The sequence below is a fragment of the Ctenopharyngodon idella genome, chromosome 23 (genome assembly GCF_019924925.1).
Source record: "Ctenopharyngodon idella isolate HZGC_01 chromosome 23, HZGC01, whole genome shotgun sequence".
NCBI classification, from domain to species: Eukaryota; Metazoa; Chordata; class Actinopteri; order Cypriniformes; family Xenocyprididae; genus Ctenopharyngodon; species Ctenopharyngodon idella.
In genome coordinates, this window is record NC_067242.1 from 12,736,861 (window position 1) to 12,754,365 (window position 17,505).

Here is a 17,505-nt window from a genome sequence, read left to right on the forward strand (position 1 = left end):
TGTAGCTCGGGCCCTAATTATGGTTCACAGGAATCACTTACTGTGATGTAAACTAAAGGCCACTGGCTAATTTAAAAAAGCCCTTTAATATGCCCCATCCCAACTTCCTGTCAACAAATCTCTTTCCCACCAACATCATAACCACACACAGTTAAGAACGGTTATCAAACCTGACTTGCACCAATCACTAACAACCTAATTAACAGATCCAATCACTGAAATGAGCTGTAGGACTCTATTAGCTGTGGTCCAAACCAAAGAGCACTGAATTGGTTGTGATGGATATCCCACCCCCATCTCTCTAGCGTACTTCCAAGTCACTCAAATGTTCCTTGTATCCCTGTCCAAACCCCCTCCCTCCTGATCTACACTTCCACCCACAAGAAAACAGTCCAGAATGGCTGAATGAATATTTAAAAGCTGCAGCCTTCTCAGTCCTGGGGTGGTGTACAGGCAAGTTCCTCTAACGTAGGCTGAGGAGTGACAGGGCTTTGAAAAACCAAAGGCGAAGAGAGAAACAAAAGCAAAAAATAAATAATTACAGTGTAGCTCTCATCTTGGCTAGAAAGCAGGCTACATTAATAAAGCCATTAGCACCTTCTGAGATGAAAAGAGCAGTCTAAAGCCCTGAGTCTAAACCCGTTACCATGAACATGTGGTAATAAAGCATGCTGTCTACCTCAATCTCAAGGGGGATAACTTCATTTGTCAGGTTTTATATAGCATTTTCTCCTTTTAATGGATCTTTTGTTTAGAATTATGAAAGCGACCAAAGTGCAAAACACTCCTAAAAGGACTGCTGATTTTTGATTGAGGTACAGTATGTGGTTTACACAAAGGTTATTTCTTCATTAAACAATAATGGTGGCAAAAACTAATTACCCACTCATCTACTGTAGCTATCTTTCTATACATCTACCCATCTATCATCTATCTAACTGCATTCCTACATCTATAGCTCAACTATCTACCCATATATCTATCCATCTATCTACCTATCTATATCTATAGCTCAACTACAGGATCTGGCCCATGCTGTCATATTTCAATAATAATCTAACAATGACCCTTCTTAATCTCTTCCATCCAATCTTCAGATTGCTCTTAAGAATCAAGACAAAACCTTCAACCACATCTACTACAGTTTCTAACTGTGTATCTTCAAGTTTTTTGTTTCACAACCAACACTCAAAAAATGAACAGTTGGATTTACTTAAAAAAGGTAACCACAAAAATCAAAAACATAACAGAAACTCCTCTAAATGTCCAACATAACTGAACATTAAACACTAACAAAAACTAACAACATCTTTCCCTTTACTGAAAAACACATAATATAACACTTTAATCCCTAAATTTACTCTCCTTATGCAGTCCCTTGCAAAGCATGCTGGGAACTACGGATCCACTGCCCAGTTAGTTATGTCAACATTTATTTGTGTGTTTCACTTGGCAATGTTAAGTTGACTGAACAAACACTTATTAAGTAAAGCTAACAATACTCATTTTAGTAGAATCAACTCACTTCAGGAAGCTCCAGAGCATAATGAATCAGCGTGTCAAATCAGCGGTTCGGAGCGCCAAAGTCACGTGATTTCAGCAGTTTGGCGGTTTGACACGCGATCCGAATCATGATTCAATACGCTGATTCATTATGATCCGAAGCTTCCTGAAGCAGTGTTTTGAAATCGGCCATTACTATATAAGTCGTTATTTTGTTTTTTTTGGCGCACCAAAAATATTCTCGTCGCTTTGTAATATTAATATTGAACCACTGTACTCACATGAACTGATTTAAATATGGTTTTAGTACCTTTATGGATCTTGAGAGAGGAAATGTCATTGCTCCCTATGCAGGCCTCACGGAGCCATCGGATTTCAACAAAAATATCTCAATTTGCGTTCCGAAGATTAACGAAGGTCTTACAGGTGTGGAACGGCGTGAGGGTGAGTAATAAATGACAGAGTTTTCATTTTTGGGTGAACTAACCCTTTAAATTAAGTTCATGTAGTTAAATGAGTTTTTTAAGTAATGTGAACAAGGATGATTTGAGTGAAACTAACAACAGTGAAAGTTCATTTTTTTGAGTGAATAGCTAACACAGCAGGACAGCTGAGAGAACCTATAAAGAACCTCTGAATTTGGACACATTTAAAGCCACTATTGTGGTCGCAATATTTGTTTCAACAAGAATTGTTTCCGATCAAGAGCATGTTTACCCAGTTAGCCACAAAAATGTTGATATATTCTAAGGCAATCATTTGCGACAGTAAAAGCAATAATACTTACGTTGGCAGTGTCCATCTACCTCCTCGAAGCCTGGCCGGCACACACAGCGGCCAATGGGCACCAGCCAACCTCCGTCAGCACTGCAAAACATCCGTGGTGCCTCCAGCTCTTCCGCATCCTCCACACAAGTGCCACGCACTTCCACCAGCGCTGAATCGCCGCCCGTCACAGTGTCCGGGAACCGGGCCAGATTGAGCACCGCCAGAGGACATCGCTTATAAAAGACTCTCACCGACACCAAAGCAATGCAAGCACCCAGGTCTTGAAACGCCAGGTACAAGCCTCTCTTACTGAGACCACTGATGTCTCGCACTTCTGTATTCAGCTTCATGACACGATCCCCGACGTCCGTCTGTGTAAAGCTCTCGTCGGCCGCTATAGTGTCTATCTTGACATACTGGCTCTCGCGAATGTGGCGCAAAGGCGCTGCGACGGCATTGTTGGATTCATGGTAGTATACGTTAAACGTCTCCTTACAGGTTCCAGGGACACCCGGAAGGCTGTTGCAGTCACGCAAAGTGAATTTGATCTCCACATAGACACGTTGAGCGCCCTCTCGCTGGATCAGTCCAGTGCGCAACCAGTTGTTCTGATTGGCTTCCATTACGTTGCACACCTGGTATGTCCTCATAGGTATGTTCCTCTCGTCCATAACACTGATCTCCTCCCACTGACAAACAGACAAAAAGTTGATCAATTCAAAGAGACAGACATCCTTTAATGTTTTGGTAATTGTCCTGTGTACTTTGAACTCGTACAGTACAGTTTTGACAGATGCATGATGGGAGCATTACGAGAAAACGCTTCATTTAACTGTCATCAAGAGGAAAGTGCATCTGACAGGCAATTAGCTTAAAGTTACGAACTGAATAGTCTCAGTTGTTTTGTTCGTGCATAATTCAACTTATTGTTGATGCAGAGAAAATCATATAATTGTGCCTTGGAAACGTCAATTGTTAATATGTAAAAATCAACAAAGGCTAACGAAAACCATGAAAAATAACATGGTTTGTTGGTTTGGCATTGACGTCAGTAAGTTTGTGGTTTAAAAAAAATGGCACAAAAAAAGTAGCAATGGTCAAACAGTCTTAATGTTTTTCACATAACACAAATCTTTCATTTCAGAATTGTAGTATGCATACTACTGGAAATGCCAAACCTTGAACGCTTCCCCTGCTTTATCAGCACCACACAAAAACATAAGATATTTCTCTTAACAGGCACTCATGAATCTGAGCGTGACTACTTGTGCCAAGGCCACTATTACAATCCATCTTCATCTTGTGAAAATGGATTTGAATGAATGACACGAAAGCGTGGGATGAGAACCAACTCCCACAGAGGAGATCGTTACTCAGCGGGTTGGCAAGGTTGTTCAAAACGAGATACTCTTCTACGACCCCCCACAGGACACAGCCTGTATGTTCACAGAGGGGAGCTGTGGACTATTCAGGGTCGAGAAGATCAAGCAGTATACTTTAAATCAGCGGTGTAACAGCACTAGCTGGGGATGGAATAGCAGCTAAAGATCTGGGATGGTAAATGAAAGGTTTTAGGTTCAATCGCGACAAGGGACAATCATTAGATGTTACAAAGGTTGTGTGCCGTTCAGAATGAAATTAAAAATGCTTTTTAAGCAATTCCTGAATTTGAATTGAGGTAGCGACTTGAATTTGATTGTACAGAAAGTAAATTAAAATAAAATTGAAACAATAACTAAATAAAACAAAGTTTGCCATGACAAGTCTAGGAGTTTATAGGCCTTGTAGAGAGTTAGAACGACAAGCTAGCGTAATATAGCTAGATACATATCTAGATAGCTAAAACAAACACTTAATTTTCCTGAATGTATTGTCTGTGTTGAATTTATTTTAATTGTAAATCTGTAAATTCATCTTATTGGGAGAGACTGAAACTTTAAAACATTTAAATATTCATTTGTAAGTAATGGCATTTGGATACACCAAAAATTATCCCAAAAGCTGGGACAGTGGCTCCCATATTTAACTGATTCCTGGTAGGAAGGCCCAGGGTGACTGGCACAAGGATAGAAGTCCTAATCACTCTATTGATCGCTATATTTCGGCTGTGCTGCGCAGACTTTCACAGGTACTCACCCCCTCTGGTGGATACGCTTCCCAACCCAGATCACCTGGAGCGGACATAGAGTCAAGCAAGGTAACTGTAAAAGAATGAAAAGAACAGAGATAGAGTTATTTAAAGCCAGAGTGCTAGTATACTTAGCACAGAACATCATATTTTTATAATTTCTTCAGGTTTTCACAAACAACAATGGGGTTTTTACACAGCATGATGTCATGTAAAGCATGAATCATTCAAGGCTGCGGTCTTTCTGAATAACATATCAGAGCTCTAGAAATGTCAGAACCACTTCTAACAGCCTAATCAACACTTTGCATTTGAGGTTATTCATTCTAGTTTTATTAATATGGCCAAGGCATAGTGGATTTATTTTATTGACCTAAACCTCAGCAACTTCTAAGACTAATCCCAATAATCTAAAGCCGGGTGGGGTTACATCACTCGTGACCATTACAAAACATGTGATTCGCAGCTCCTCACTCAGTCTTTTTGAAATCTGTTCTCACATCAATATTTTCAGAGGTTGATGGTGCTATTTATAACAGTCTTTCAATCTCCCAATGGTCAGAGCCCTGAACTTCCCACTTTGAGCTCCGTTCCAAACCAATTACATCCCTGGCAACCGGGGTGATTAATTCTTAATCACATCCAAACCTCAGATGTTCCTCCTCTTTCACGCTGAATATCAACCTCTCCCGCTCCTGGCGCATGTGTGTGTGCCCTTTTGTGACAATTTCAAAAAAAAAAAAAAGAAAGAAAATAGGAAAATCAAAGACCATCTGGATCCAAATTCTAATTAAAACTGACTGCCAATGGGTTTGTGTGACATGCAAACAGTGTGCATTTTTAAATCGCGCTTTGATGGTTGGTTGATGTGGAAACAGGGATTATGTCTGGTTTTATGGGTCATATATAGAGCAATTGGGCAAATTTGATGACTTGACACTCGAAGAGAAAACCATATGTTGAGTCAAAGCAGGATATTACTTCTTAACCGAATACAGATTACGATGCCATTAACCGCTGGTGCTCGTGTGGCTGTTTTCTGATGAAGGGGTAAAACCAGACAGGCAATATATCAGCCCAAACGATCTGGAAATCATTCTGCTCAGCCTTTTAAAGACACATTTAATAAAACAAACAAATGAATACAGGCCTCACACAGTCCAATAATACAAGCAGCGGGTAACATTTAACTCACAGCAAGGCAAAATTTATTCCACCTGAGACATCAGTTCTGACTCAGAGAGCATTTTTTGAACAACTGCCGCACAGGCCTTGATGAAAAGACTAGCGTTTTGTGTTTTGGCTGCTTAAATCACAAACAACAGATCTGCTCCAAACTTCTAAAGATGGTGCAAGTTGACTCTTGAACAACCGAGGACTTTGTTTCACAAGTTTAACCAGCAAGACTACTTGGTCAACCAGTTGCTCCTGAAAGATCAGGTGCAACCAACTTAACTGACAATGTTTTGCAGGTAAACATAACTGTTATGCTCTTCTTTCAGCAAGATAAGTACCAAACAGGCACTAACTAAAATAAACCAGCATGAAAATCAATCCTTTACAGATCTAGCCTGGGCTCAACAGTAAGCATTTTTTCTACTTGCTCAGTTGGGATGGTAGCTCAGATTTTCACTCTCATAAAAAAATTAAACCTTGATTTATGAATTTAAAAGTATAATACATGGCGAAACATAATTGGTTTGTAATTTTCAGTCTATTCTTACTGACTATCACAAGCCATTTTAGCGATTTCAACATTCAACAAAGTTGGTGTTCCTGCTACTCTAAGGTAGAATATAATCAGGCTCACTAAAAGGCATGACACTAATACAAAAAAAAAAAAAAGATAAAATTTCAAGATTTTATAACCAAAACAAATGCAGTCAAAATGATGCCAAATAAGATTACTATTAAATTCACTTTTCAGACACTATTACAGGACCAGAGTTGTATCCATCAGAGACATTGAGGAAGAAGCGTCCCCTCCAATATTCAGATTAGTGGTTGAATGATATGTTTCCTTTTCACTGGCCAACTATATTTAGACCCCATTATCTGGAAAATGGTTACAGTCTTGAACAGGACCAGGCCAATGCATGTGATGTTTATTAGAACAGCTGGTTAGATAGAGGATAGGGCTTTTCTTCATTATTAGCTCTCAGCCGGCAACTCTGGATGTGGCAAATGCTGGAATCCCCTTGGGTGGCCAAGAGATCTCAGCACCTCAGGGCAATAGATGAGATTAACCATTAGGCCTAACACTGAAAAGAGTGCAGTGGTCAGCAATCACCTCCAATTTAAACAGGCAAGGGAAGCAAAAACTGAAAACTGGAAAAAGGAGAAGGGTAGGTCAAGAAAGAGAGAGGGAAAGAATAGATAAGCAGCTGGATAGATGCCTTCAGGGAATTGAAAAGGACAACGGGGTCACTCTCGCTCATGCATAGTCACTGTCAGGTACTTCTCAAGTATCCTATTTAAAAGGTAAATCAATCTTTGAGGATGTTATTCTTAACTTCTTAATAAAATGTGTATCTATTAAGTGTATTCTCACCAGTTTTTTAATCTACTTCAATGCAAATTGTGTTGTTTCTGTGCCCTTGCAACACCAACTGAAAAACAGAATTGTAAGAATCATGATAGTACAGGTTTCTTGAAAACTTCCCCTTCTGTCCTTGGTTAGAAAAATAGATAGCCCCGCCCCAAACTCACACCATTGTTTGAGTCTATTGCTATGTCAGGTTGATCAGAATTCTCAAACAAGCAAAGCATTTGACAATGTCACAGTGCAGCTACTATATAGCTGGTGAAAAAAGGTACGTGAAAATAGTAGTTTGTCAGTTGGCGAAAAGTACCGAAAAGTACCATCTACTTCCATTGAGATTTCCAAGTATGCATCTGATGAATATTTACTATAATATCACATGAAGTCACAGGATATGAATTGTGAATTCATATTCAATAAGCCTTTGACTTCAATAGTATTTTTTTCCCTTTCATGTCAATGGCTACCATCAGCTGTCTGGTTACCAACATTCCTCAAAATATCTTCTTTTGTGTTCAACAGAAGAAAGAAACTCATACAGATTTGGAACAACTTGAGAGTGAGTAAATGATGACAAAATGTTCATAGTTGGGTGAACTATCCCTTTAAAGCAAGTGTAACAGACATAGGCTAGTAAGAGCTGTGCATGTAAACCTCACTCCTCTGAACTCAAGAGGAACGCTAGAGACTGTGGTCTTTAGCTCCCTTATTAGAGCGCCTGACTCCTATGCCGGGGACCCGGGTTCGAGTCCCGCTTAAAGCAGGCGGTTTGAACCGGAGGGGTTACACAAGCAACTGATGCAGTTAGTCACTTGACAATGACAACATGGCAGATGTAGTACGCCTGGAATTCATTACTATACAAACTCATACTATATAAAACATAGTTTTTTTTTTAACATTCACAAAGTATTTATTCAACAAATGTAGTCCAATTGCAGTGTTTACACTTTTCACCAAAATCAACCAATAAAATATATAGTAAAGTTTTCCCTAAAAAGATGGAAAAGTATGATAACATCAACAAAATTACACACTTCACCTTTAAGTCTCATAAGTTTTCCACATTTGTAATGTGGTTCACTTGTATGGTTCGAAGAAAAGGACTCTGGGGTGACTGAATCACAAAACACAGGGATTGCAAAGACTGATATCTTGGTTTCCAAGGCATCCACTCTAAGCACAGAAAGCATATCTATTGTAAGAGATTGGTATCATACAGCTGTCTTGACAGAAGTGGTGGAGTGTATTTGAAATGCAGTCAGCAGTTCCTGTCAGTCACTGCTCATGTGGAGTCAGAGGTCTGCTCTACAGGGAGGTGGTAAAAGTGCCTCCATTCTGCCTCAACTGACTGATGAGACCTGCCACAGAGATCCAGCCTGTCCGGCACAAACCATCACACTCATCTGACTCAATGCCCAAAAGAACAGCCATCCAGTTACAGCCTGACACCCATGAGAGATCTCATAATGTCTACTGACAAACCTGTTTAACACGTGTGAATGAAGATGTTTTGGTATTTTCTAAGCAGGCATATTTATGTGCATCCAAACATGTTATGTGGATGGGTTCAAACAAGTGGATGGAGGTTTTTGTGTTTATGCTGCCTTCACATGCTATCGGAATTATCTTAAATACAAGTTTCATAGTTTAAAATTAGGCATGAATTGTTGCTTTCTCTTGCCATTACAGTTAAGTATTTAAATTTTATGCATATTGTATGTATTTTAGACTGTGAAAACAGTATTTATTTTACCAAAACAAGCTGACAATCTAGAAAACATCATCTTTGGACAGGAAGCACATCAGCTTGTGAATTACAATGAACACAAGGGCCATTTCCCAGTCTAATAACGTGTGTAATGTGTGTCAGGCACAACTGACTGGCCATGCCAAGGTCTGTTTAATGATGAGAGGTGTAAAAAGACTACTGCCAGACATGGCATGAAATGGTGACCCGTGTGTGTTAGTTAGTGGAAGACAGCAGGGAAGACACTCTTGGGATGCCTCATTAGAAGCACAGACACGGCCCGGACCACACCTGCCGCATTGGTGATTGTGGATGTGTGTATGTGTGAGGAGTAGCACAAAAGCAATAAACCTGCACCCATGTTGGACATCAAATCCCAAGAGGGCATGAAACAGGTTACAACAACACAACAGCACAAGTCATAATTAGAAAGATTAAACTGAGCCGCACCCGAAGAGGATGACATCACCTTTCAGCTTATGGTTCATAACAACCCTTTATAATTATTGACTGATTAAAGAGATTAGTTTCTCAGAACACCGCTGATGAGTAAGATGCTCGCTGGAGCTAAAACCTACAGTTTGACAACAAAACCTACAAGTTGAGAGGTTTTTGCCCGCTGTCATGATGGTTGCTGAGGCGTTGCTAGCTATACATTCGCATTTTGGATGCTTGCTAAGTGATTTCTTACTAGCCCAAGCCCAAACTTAAAGGGTTAGTTCACCCAAAAATAAATTTTCTGTCATTAATTACTCACCCTCATGTCGTTCCAAACTCGCAAGACCTTCGTTCATCTTTATGGGAGATTAAAAAAAAACTCTTAGATTTCATCAAAAATATCTTAATTTGTGTTCTGAAGATGAACGAAGGTCTTACGGGTGTGGAACGACATGAGGGTGAGTAATTAATGACAGAAATTTCATTTTGGGGGGAACTAACTCTTTAAAGGGAAAGTTCACTAATAATTAAAATTCATTTATTCACCCTCATCATTCTAAACTTGACTACGACTTTCTGCAGAACACAAAAGAAGTCATTTCAAAAAGTGTCTGTTTATTTTTTGTCCATATAATGAAAGTAAATGTGTTTTTTTTTTTTTTTTTGTATCCTGTTAAAATGCTGTTTTGTTGTGTAGACACAATTTGAGGCATCATTCATGTCCAAAGCATAATTAGTTCAAGTTAGGCATCAAAGTTTAATACTTAGGGTTTGGCTTAAATCCCAAATGAGTAAATTTCATAAAACAAATTTAATTTATTTTAACATACTTATTTAACTTCAATCAAAGGAAAAAAGCTTGTCTTAATATGCATGCAACAGCCGTTTTCAAATTCGGAATGAGTCTCTGAGCAATTAAGCCTTGCATTAACAAAATGCAGGGGTCCAATCTAATAAAACCTCCCAGGAATCATAGCACACGAGCTTCAAACTCCCAGGAGAGCAGACCATCAGTGATAAGCGTAGTACTGTTAATGAGATACGCACAACAGAATTTACACCGTCTCAGGCATTAAAAAACATTAAGGCCGAGTATGGGAACAGAGAGTAGAGAGCATGTTAATGAAGGTGAAGGAGTGGGCCGCACAATAAGGACAGATCAAAGCTGTTGTCGGCTAAAAGGGTCTCGTGCATGTGAACACACAAGGGATCTGTTTTAATCAAGTCTTATTACTTTACCACAGCGAAAATGTCCTAAATGCAAACATGCAAAACACTCATATAAAAGGCGGATGATAAAACACAATGACTTTTGACCCCTAAAGGAAAGGTGGGATGTAAGTTGATGTTCTGTCTCTGATTGACAAGGGAAAGGTTCATATTAGATTGAAATGGAACATAGAATTATATTCTAGAGATTTATCAGCATTTGTTTGTCCATACATTGAAAGTCAATGGGCTCTAATGTTGTTTTGGACTCCTCTGAATTTCATTGCAAAGACAAAAACAGTTAAAAGGGCAAATACATAACGGCAAATTTTCTATAGAACTACCCCTCCAACAAGACGAAGAAGAATACATTAAGATTACATTTCTCCTTTCCACCAGCTCTGTGATAAACACAGTGAAAGGCAATATGACACTGATAGGCTCAAGTCAAGATAAACAGAGCAATAATGAATCGTTTCATTCAGGAGATTCACATGGCGTGTAACCCAGCAGAACGCACCCAGCTCTCCAGCCTAATACAAAGCACTCATGTGCCTCCATCCTGAAATGCCACAGGCATCGAGACTCGTTCTAACGCATGAGCCGTCTGGTCTGCAGGAGCTGGGATGCAGCCGGGGGTGATAAGGTCTAAGGTGTGCCATTCAGAGCAGCAGGAGACAGAAATAGTAATAGCTCTCATGTTAATGGTTTTGACTCATAGTTGCAGATAAAAAAGCTCTGGGAATTTGAGTTGGCTGATTCAACTGAATTAATGAATCAAGGCTCATTGGAAATACATGCCTCTATCTACATTTTTACAAACCAAAACTATACCTATATGGGTCATTGAGGAATAAGGTTTTTAAAAGTGTAGAAAAACACAATGGAGATATAATTAATTTTGAAGTTTTATTAAGTGTTAACGATGAGATTATGTTGTTTTTATAATCAATTAACACTGCTTTTGTCATTTTTTACAAGATGGACAAAATTTGTCACCAAAAAAGTCATTCGGTTTAACCAAAATTTCGGTTTTACCGAATGACACTTTTGGTTATACTGAATGACGATATTTTCAAACAATGCTAACAGGCTGATAGCTAGCTAGCTAACAAAAGGACAATCAAACATTTTTTATTTAGTACGAGTTTTTAAAATATTACAACATTTTCCATGTTTTATAGCAGTTGTACCGAATGACCTGATGTTTCGGGACATGCATATGAGCAAGTGAAAACATGAATTTTTCAAACAGTTAAGAGAGCGTTAGTTATTTCGCTACCATGTGGTCCTTTGCAGGTGTCTGAATGATGTCACATCCTGTCACATAATATTGTCCGCATGACTTGATCCAAAATGGTCCCTTTATATTGGTTACTCCAAATGACAATGAAATTCATTTTTCTGGATATTTTTTCTCATAACAAAGCAACGACTTCTACACATAATTTTAATACCATTTTGCACTATGTTGATATATGATGTTATAAAATCATGCCAGATGTATAAAAAATATATACATTTATTACATCTTAAGATAAGTTAATCACAAATGAAATGGCTGTATTGGCCTTTGGACGGTTAAACCGAATGACCTTTTGACACTTCAAAAACTTCAAAATACTGTACCTTTACATGTAGCAAAATATAATTAAAACCTTTTGGATTCAATAAAAGAGATCTAGTTGTACTACCTTACACACTTTGGATGTCATATCTTTGTTTTTTATTATTATTAAGGCCTTTGGACAAAAAAAATGACCCGTCACATCATTGACCCATATACAATTCACTGCAGTTTCCAGCTGAAATGAAGAATGGAGGATTAAAATGGAAACAAATTATGATTACATGGGCAGATTATCGATTAATAAATACTTATTTTTGTGCAATTCCCTACACAATACTATGTTTTGACCTCAAAACACTCTTACCATAGTGCATGATTTGTAAGCTAATACATTTTATGTTTGCGTCACATAACCCTGCTCCATTTGTCCGTCTTTTCTGACATAGTAAACTTGCTTGGTACCTCACCTGGTACAGCATTACACTTGCAATGAGGAGCGCTGTGGTATCAGTCCCGTGAAACACAGGTCACGATAAAAAAAGAGCTTGAAGACTTGTAAAAGCAAGCTAAAATGTCATAGTTGCTTCAGCAAATGCGTTTTTATCGCATGTTTGCTTTTGGTAAAACTATCGGTTAGGTTTATAGTAGGGGTTAGTGTAGGTGGTATGTCATTTTCAAATACAGACAGCAATAACCTTTTAGCACCACTTACAGACATTTTATTTCCGTACAACAACCAACGTAATAAAGTGTTGCCAGATTCACATTCATCTGTCTCGGATAAAACTGAACACGCTTTTAGCGCCACTCATTGGACATTTCTCTTTGAAAGTGTTGTGAAACGTGCAAGAAGCAACGTAATATCTTTTTGCAGAAATTTTGCCACATGCACATATTTCCAATAAGCCTGGGTTGGAAACAGTGGTTGGACATCAGATCAATCCAAAAAAACTCATATGACCATGCATAAATTGTTTTTGTAATGCTAACTTTAAGTTTCCAACCCAACATCTTAAACCGAGATGTTCAATAATATAAACAGCATGGCAGGTACAGAATGGCAGCACTATTGCAACTAATTAAGATCTTTAAATGTATCTTAAATTAAGTAAATACCAGTCGACCACTTGAAGTATCCATGTATAAAACCTTCTTTCTACCAACTAGAGGGGAAAAACAACCAATATCCTTGGAAAACAAAAAGAAGGCCACAGGTTATACTAATCAACAGACTTCCTCAGACAACCCTCAAACAACAGAGATGCAAATTCAAGCTTCTCTCTAAGTCAGTAGCTAAGAGATGGTGAGAGGGAGAGTGAAAGAACGAGAGCAAAACAGAGCCTCTGAGCACAGCTGAATTGAACATAAAAAGTGTGTTTTCTCATGCTAATTTCCCTGCCGGAGAGCCGGCGAGGGAAACAAAAGCAGACGAGAAACCGTCACTAAATGCTGTAAGAACGTGCACAAAGGACGAGCTAATGAGGGGGACCTTAGCGCTAACTAGAAAAACAAGAGGGCAGCAGAAGGCACTTATTAAAAATGAAAAGATCTTTATACAGTGTAAAAGATTGTCACTGGTTCCTATGCTTTAAATTTACAAATAGTTAAACAACCCTAGATCAGTGGTTCTCAAATAATTTGGATCCAGCATCCAGATTTTACAATTAAATCAACACTGCACCAGAACTGTCTGCCATACAGAAATAAATGTATATTACCATAAATTGCTGACACCCAACAATATGCAAAATTATTAACATGTTTGGTTTCCAAATGTCTGTCGCCAGTAATTCAGATGTTATGCATCTGCCTAATTTGGCTATCATCTAGCAAGAGCCAATTTATTTATCTTTCCGTACAAACTATGCTCAGTTTTATATAATTATTTTTATTTTAGATTACATTATATAATCAGTTAACTTTTGGATTTACAGTTCTTATTGTCTCTGTTTCAGAACAGAACTTCGGCCCATTTTTGGTCTACGACCAGCCAGTTGAGAAACACTGTTATCGATAAACAGTTTTTACTACAAGGTGCGAGTTTTAGCTTTTTTTTTTTTGTGATTTTAAAAATGTTTCTGCAACATCTTGGTCTTTATTAGCTCCAGAGGGGTGTTAATATCCAAACGCTGCAGTAATGTCTTCCAAAAACAGAAAATGTGCTGAGGAAGTCAGTCATTTGGACCCTGAATAGAAAAACCAATGTAGTCATTAACATTAAATATGTGCTGATGCGTTTTAGTTTAGCCAGAAGACAGATCTCAAGCATATGTCGATATGGGACATGTCTACCATCCTTAATGTAGAAAATGCTTACAAGACACAAAAACTGCAGAACAAGAAGTTAATGAACAGTTCATCAACACTCAAACACAGATGTAGATCTGCTCACGCAACACAAACATTCACAGAAACCCATTGCAAAATAACCTCAGGGATACCACCAGCTGGTGGTTAGAGGAAGTGCACACCTCTATAACATAACTGCAATTTACACCCTCACAAATGACAACCCAATGTAAAGCTGAAAGATGTATTTATTTTAAATCTAACAATTATTGAGACATGCTAATGAACAAACTGATGTAGCAAACCTTGCATAAACTTATTTAGATTTGACTCCCACTGTCAAAATCCCAACAGTGTCTTTTAATTTCTCAAAGCCTCAGTCAGCCAAAGATGTCTAAATGCTCTGCACAAAATCCTATCTGATAGATTCCGCCTAAATGTGTATTAAACCCACCATTGAACCTTCCTTCTGACAAGAGCACAATGGGTGGCTTAATCCTAATCTCATAACAATGAAGAGTAAACCCGTTTTAATCCAGTGAGGTTAATTTATTGTCTGATTTTTGAAGGCTCAGAGTGAAATAAGTCAGTGCGGACTGTAGTAAACTGACATCCTGCATCCTTGAACATATAGTCTGAAAATCATGCCTGATATCCGTCTATTTAAGGTGCAACACAGAATTTTAAATCACAATTGTTACTGAGTCACTTGAAAGGTGGGGAAAAAAATCAAACCTATTCCTTATTGACTACCCTCACTTATAAAGCAACTTTGGCTGATGGCAGTTTCAAAGAAGTTAGATCACTCTCAAGGGTCAAATTTGATATATGGGTCTGGCGAGGTTAGAATAGCACTAAGTCTCAGTGGGAGCAACTATCTCTGATCTCTCCTAATTAATTGTTTAATTAAGCAAATAAGTGTCTCGCATCCATTTGTCATTGCTCACGGCATTGCCTGTCCAAACCATCCCTGGCAATGCTAAATGCACATCAATCCACAACACATAAATACAGTTTGATTTAGTCTGAATTGTCTTAAAGAACCGACAATTTCTTTGAATTCTATTAGGATTTATTTATATAAACCATAAGTCTATGCATCACCTGTGACAACCGCTTAGAATGTGTTTTGAAGACAAACTACCAAAAACAAAGTCCTAAAAATGAACTTTTGGGGCAGCATTAGATCATATTTTGGTCAAAAACACATCCTTGTTTTCATTCCTTTCAAACTCGTCAAATGTTGCTACGATAACATTTTTGTTGCTTAAGCAGAGAGTAGTGATCATCATGAGAATCATGAATTTTAACGACAACGTATATTAATGTTTTCTATTCTAACTCCTCTTTAAAACATTCCATTTTAATGGATTGCCCCGGGAAAGAAACAATTGTGCCTGCATTTGCCTTAATTCATTTATGATTCATAGGCACAAAGTCCAACGAAATCCATGAACATCCAAAGCGCACGAATATGACAGCGTTTGTATGCCTTACCTTCATTATCCGGATAATTCCTCAAGGCTTGACATAACACTAATATGTGAAAAGGAGCAAGGAAAGTGTAAATCCTAAAGAGAGTCATTTTCAGGCGGCTCCACGCGCCCGCATCCCTGTGCGTAAACTTGGGCTGGTGAGCCGGTGGCTGCGCTGGAGAACGGAACTGAACTGAGCTGGGAAAACACTGCTCCTGCTTGAAGAAGGATCCGACTCTGGCGGGAGCTGCTCTCTCTGACCAAAGCGAGCTGGATGAAGGGGGCGTCACGCGTGTGTGTGCGTGGCTTCAAAAGTAGGCGTGCGCGTGTGTGTTTGTTAGAATTGAGGACTTTTTTGCTCTTAATTGTGTAAAAAGTGATAGTTGCTGTCTGGATTAAAATTGGATGGATGGATGGATGGATGGATGGATTGATTGATTGATTGATTGATAAAAAGTTATAGTTGCTGTCTGAGTTAAAATTGCATGGATGGATGGATGGATGGATGGATAAAAAGTTACTGTTGCTGTCTGGATTAAAATTCGATGAGGGACGGACGGATGGACGGATGGATGAATGGATGGATACAAAAGTGATAGTTGCTGTCTGGATTAAAATTGGATGGATGGATGGATGAAAGGTGATAGTTGCTGTCTGGATTAAAATTGGATGGATGATAGATGGATGAATGGATGGTAAATGGATGGATGGTTGGTAAAAAGTGATAGTTGCTGTCTGGATTAAAATTGGATGGATGGATGGATGGATGGATGGATGGATGGATGATGGATGGATGGTGAATGGATGGATGGTTGGTAAAAAGTGATAGTTGCTGTCTGGATTAAAATTGGATGGATGGATGAATGGATGGATAGATGGATAAAAAGTGATAGTTGCTGTCTGGATTAAAATTGGATGGATGGATGGATGGATGGATGATGGATGGTGAATGGATGGATGGTTGGTAAAAAGTGATAGTTGCTGTCTGGATTAAAATTGGATGGATGGATGGATGGATAGATGGATAAAAAGTGATAGTTGCTGTCTGGATTAAAATGGGATGGATGGATGGATGGATAGATGGATAAAAAATGATAGTTGCTGTCTGGATTAAAATTGGATGGATGGATGGATGGATGGATGATGGATGGTGAATGGATGGATGGTTGGTAAAAAGTGATAGTTGCTGTCTGGATTAAAATTGGATGGATGGATGGATGGATGGATAGATGGATAAAAAGTGATAGCTGCTGACTAAATTAAAATTGGATGGATGGATGGACGGACGACGGACAGACAGACAGACAGACAGACAGATAGATATATAGATAGATAGGTCGTTAAAAGCGATAGTGGTGAATGACGTCAACTCAGGTGGACATCAACCACAATCACATGAGTATTTTCAATGGCGCAGCGGAGGACGCAGGGCTCAACTCAATGCTTTTCTGACCTTTAAAGATGGTGCAGAAAGCAAAAGCTTGTATTATCATTTCATCTGTGTCCATTTTTCGGCCTAAGCTTTTCCAGGTCAGTACATCTACCTTGGGTTGTTTCGCCAAGTGTATAGTGTAAATGCAGACATTGGATATGGGTCACTTTTAAAAGAAGATATAAGCTGGTCGTCAAAAAAACTGGATATAGTCAACAAATCGAAATTGGGATCGAAACCTGCAGTGTAAATGCGGCCTTAGATATAGTAGATACCTACCGATTATGGTTTTGACTTATAGTACATCGTCCATTGTCAGTGGCAATTACTTATAGACATCTAGATCAGGGAGCTGGGTTTGGGTCAGTCACTTCACTGCCCTGCCATTCACTTGACCATGC

The 17,505-nt window shown here is 38.7% G+C and overlaps 1 protein-coding gene across 1 annotated transcript in view; it reads right to left on the minus strand.

Moving 5' to 3' along the window:
- Positions 1 to 15,931, minus strand: part of ek1 (eph-like kinase 1) — a 67,033-nt gene extending 51,102 nt beyond the window's left edge. Inside the window, 3 exon segments of the mRNA XM_051882924.1 lie at positions 2,291 to 2,960; positions 4,408 to 4,472; positions 15,695 to 15,931. Of these exon segments, the coding sequence (XP_051738884.1) occupies positions 2,291 to 2,960; positions 4,408 to 4,472; positions 15,695 to 15,782 (823 nt within the window). The 5' untranslated portion in view covers positions 15,783 to 15,931.
- Between the last annotated feature and the right edge of the window lie 1,574 nt (positions 15,932 to 17,505).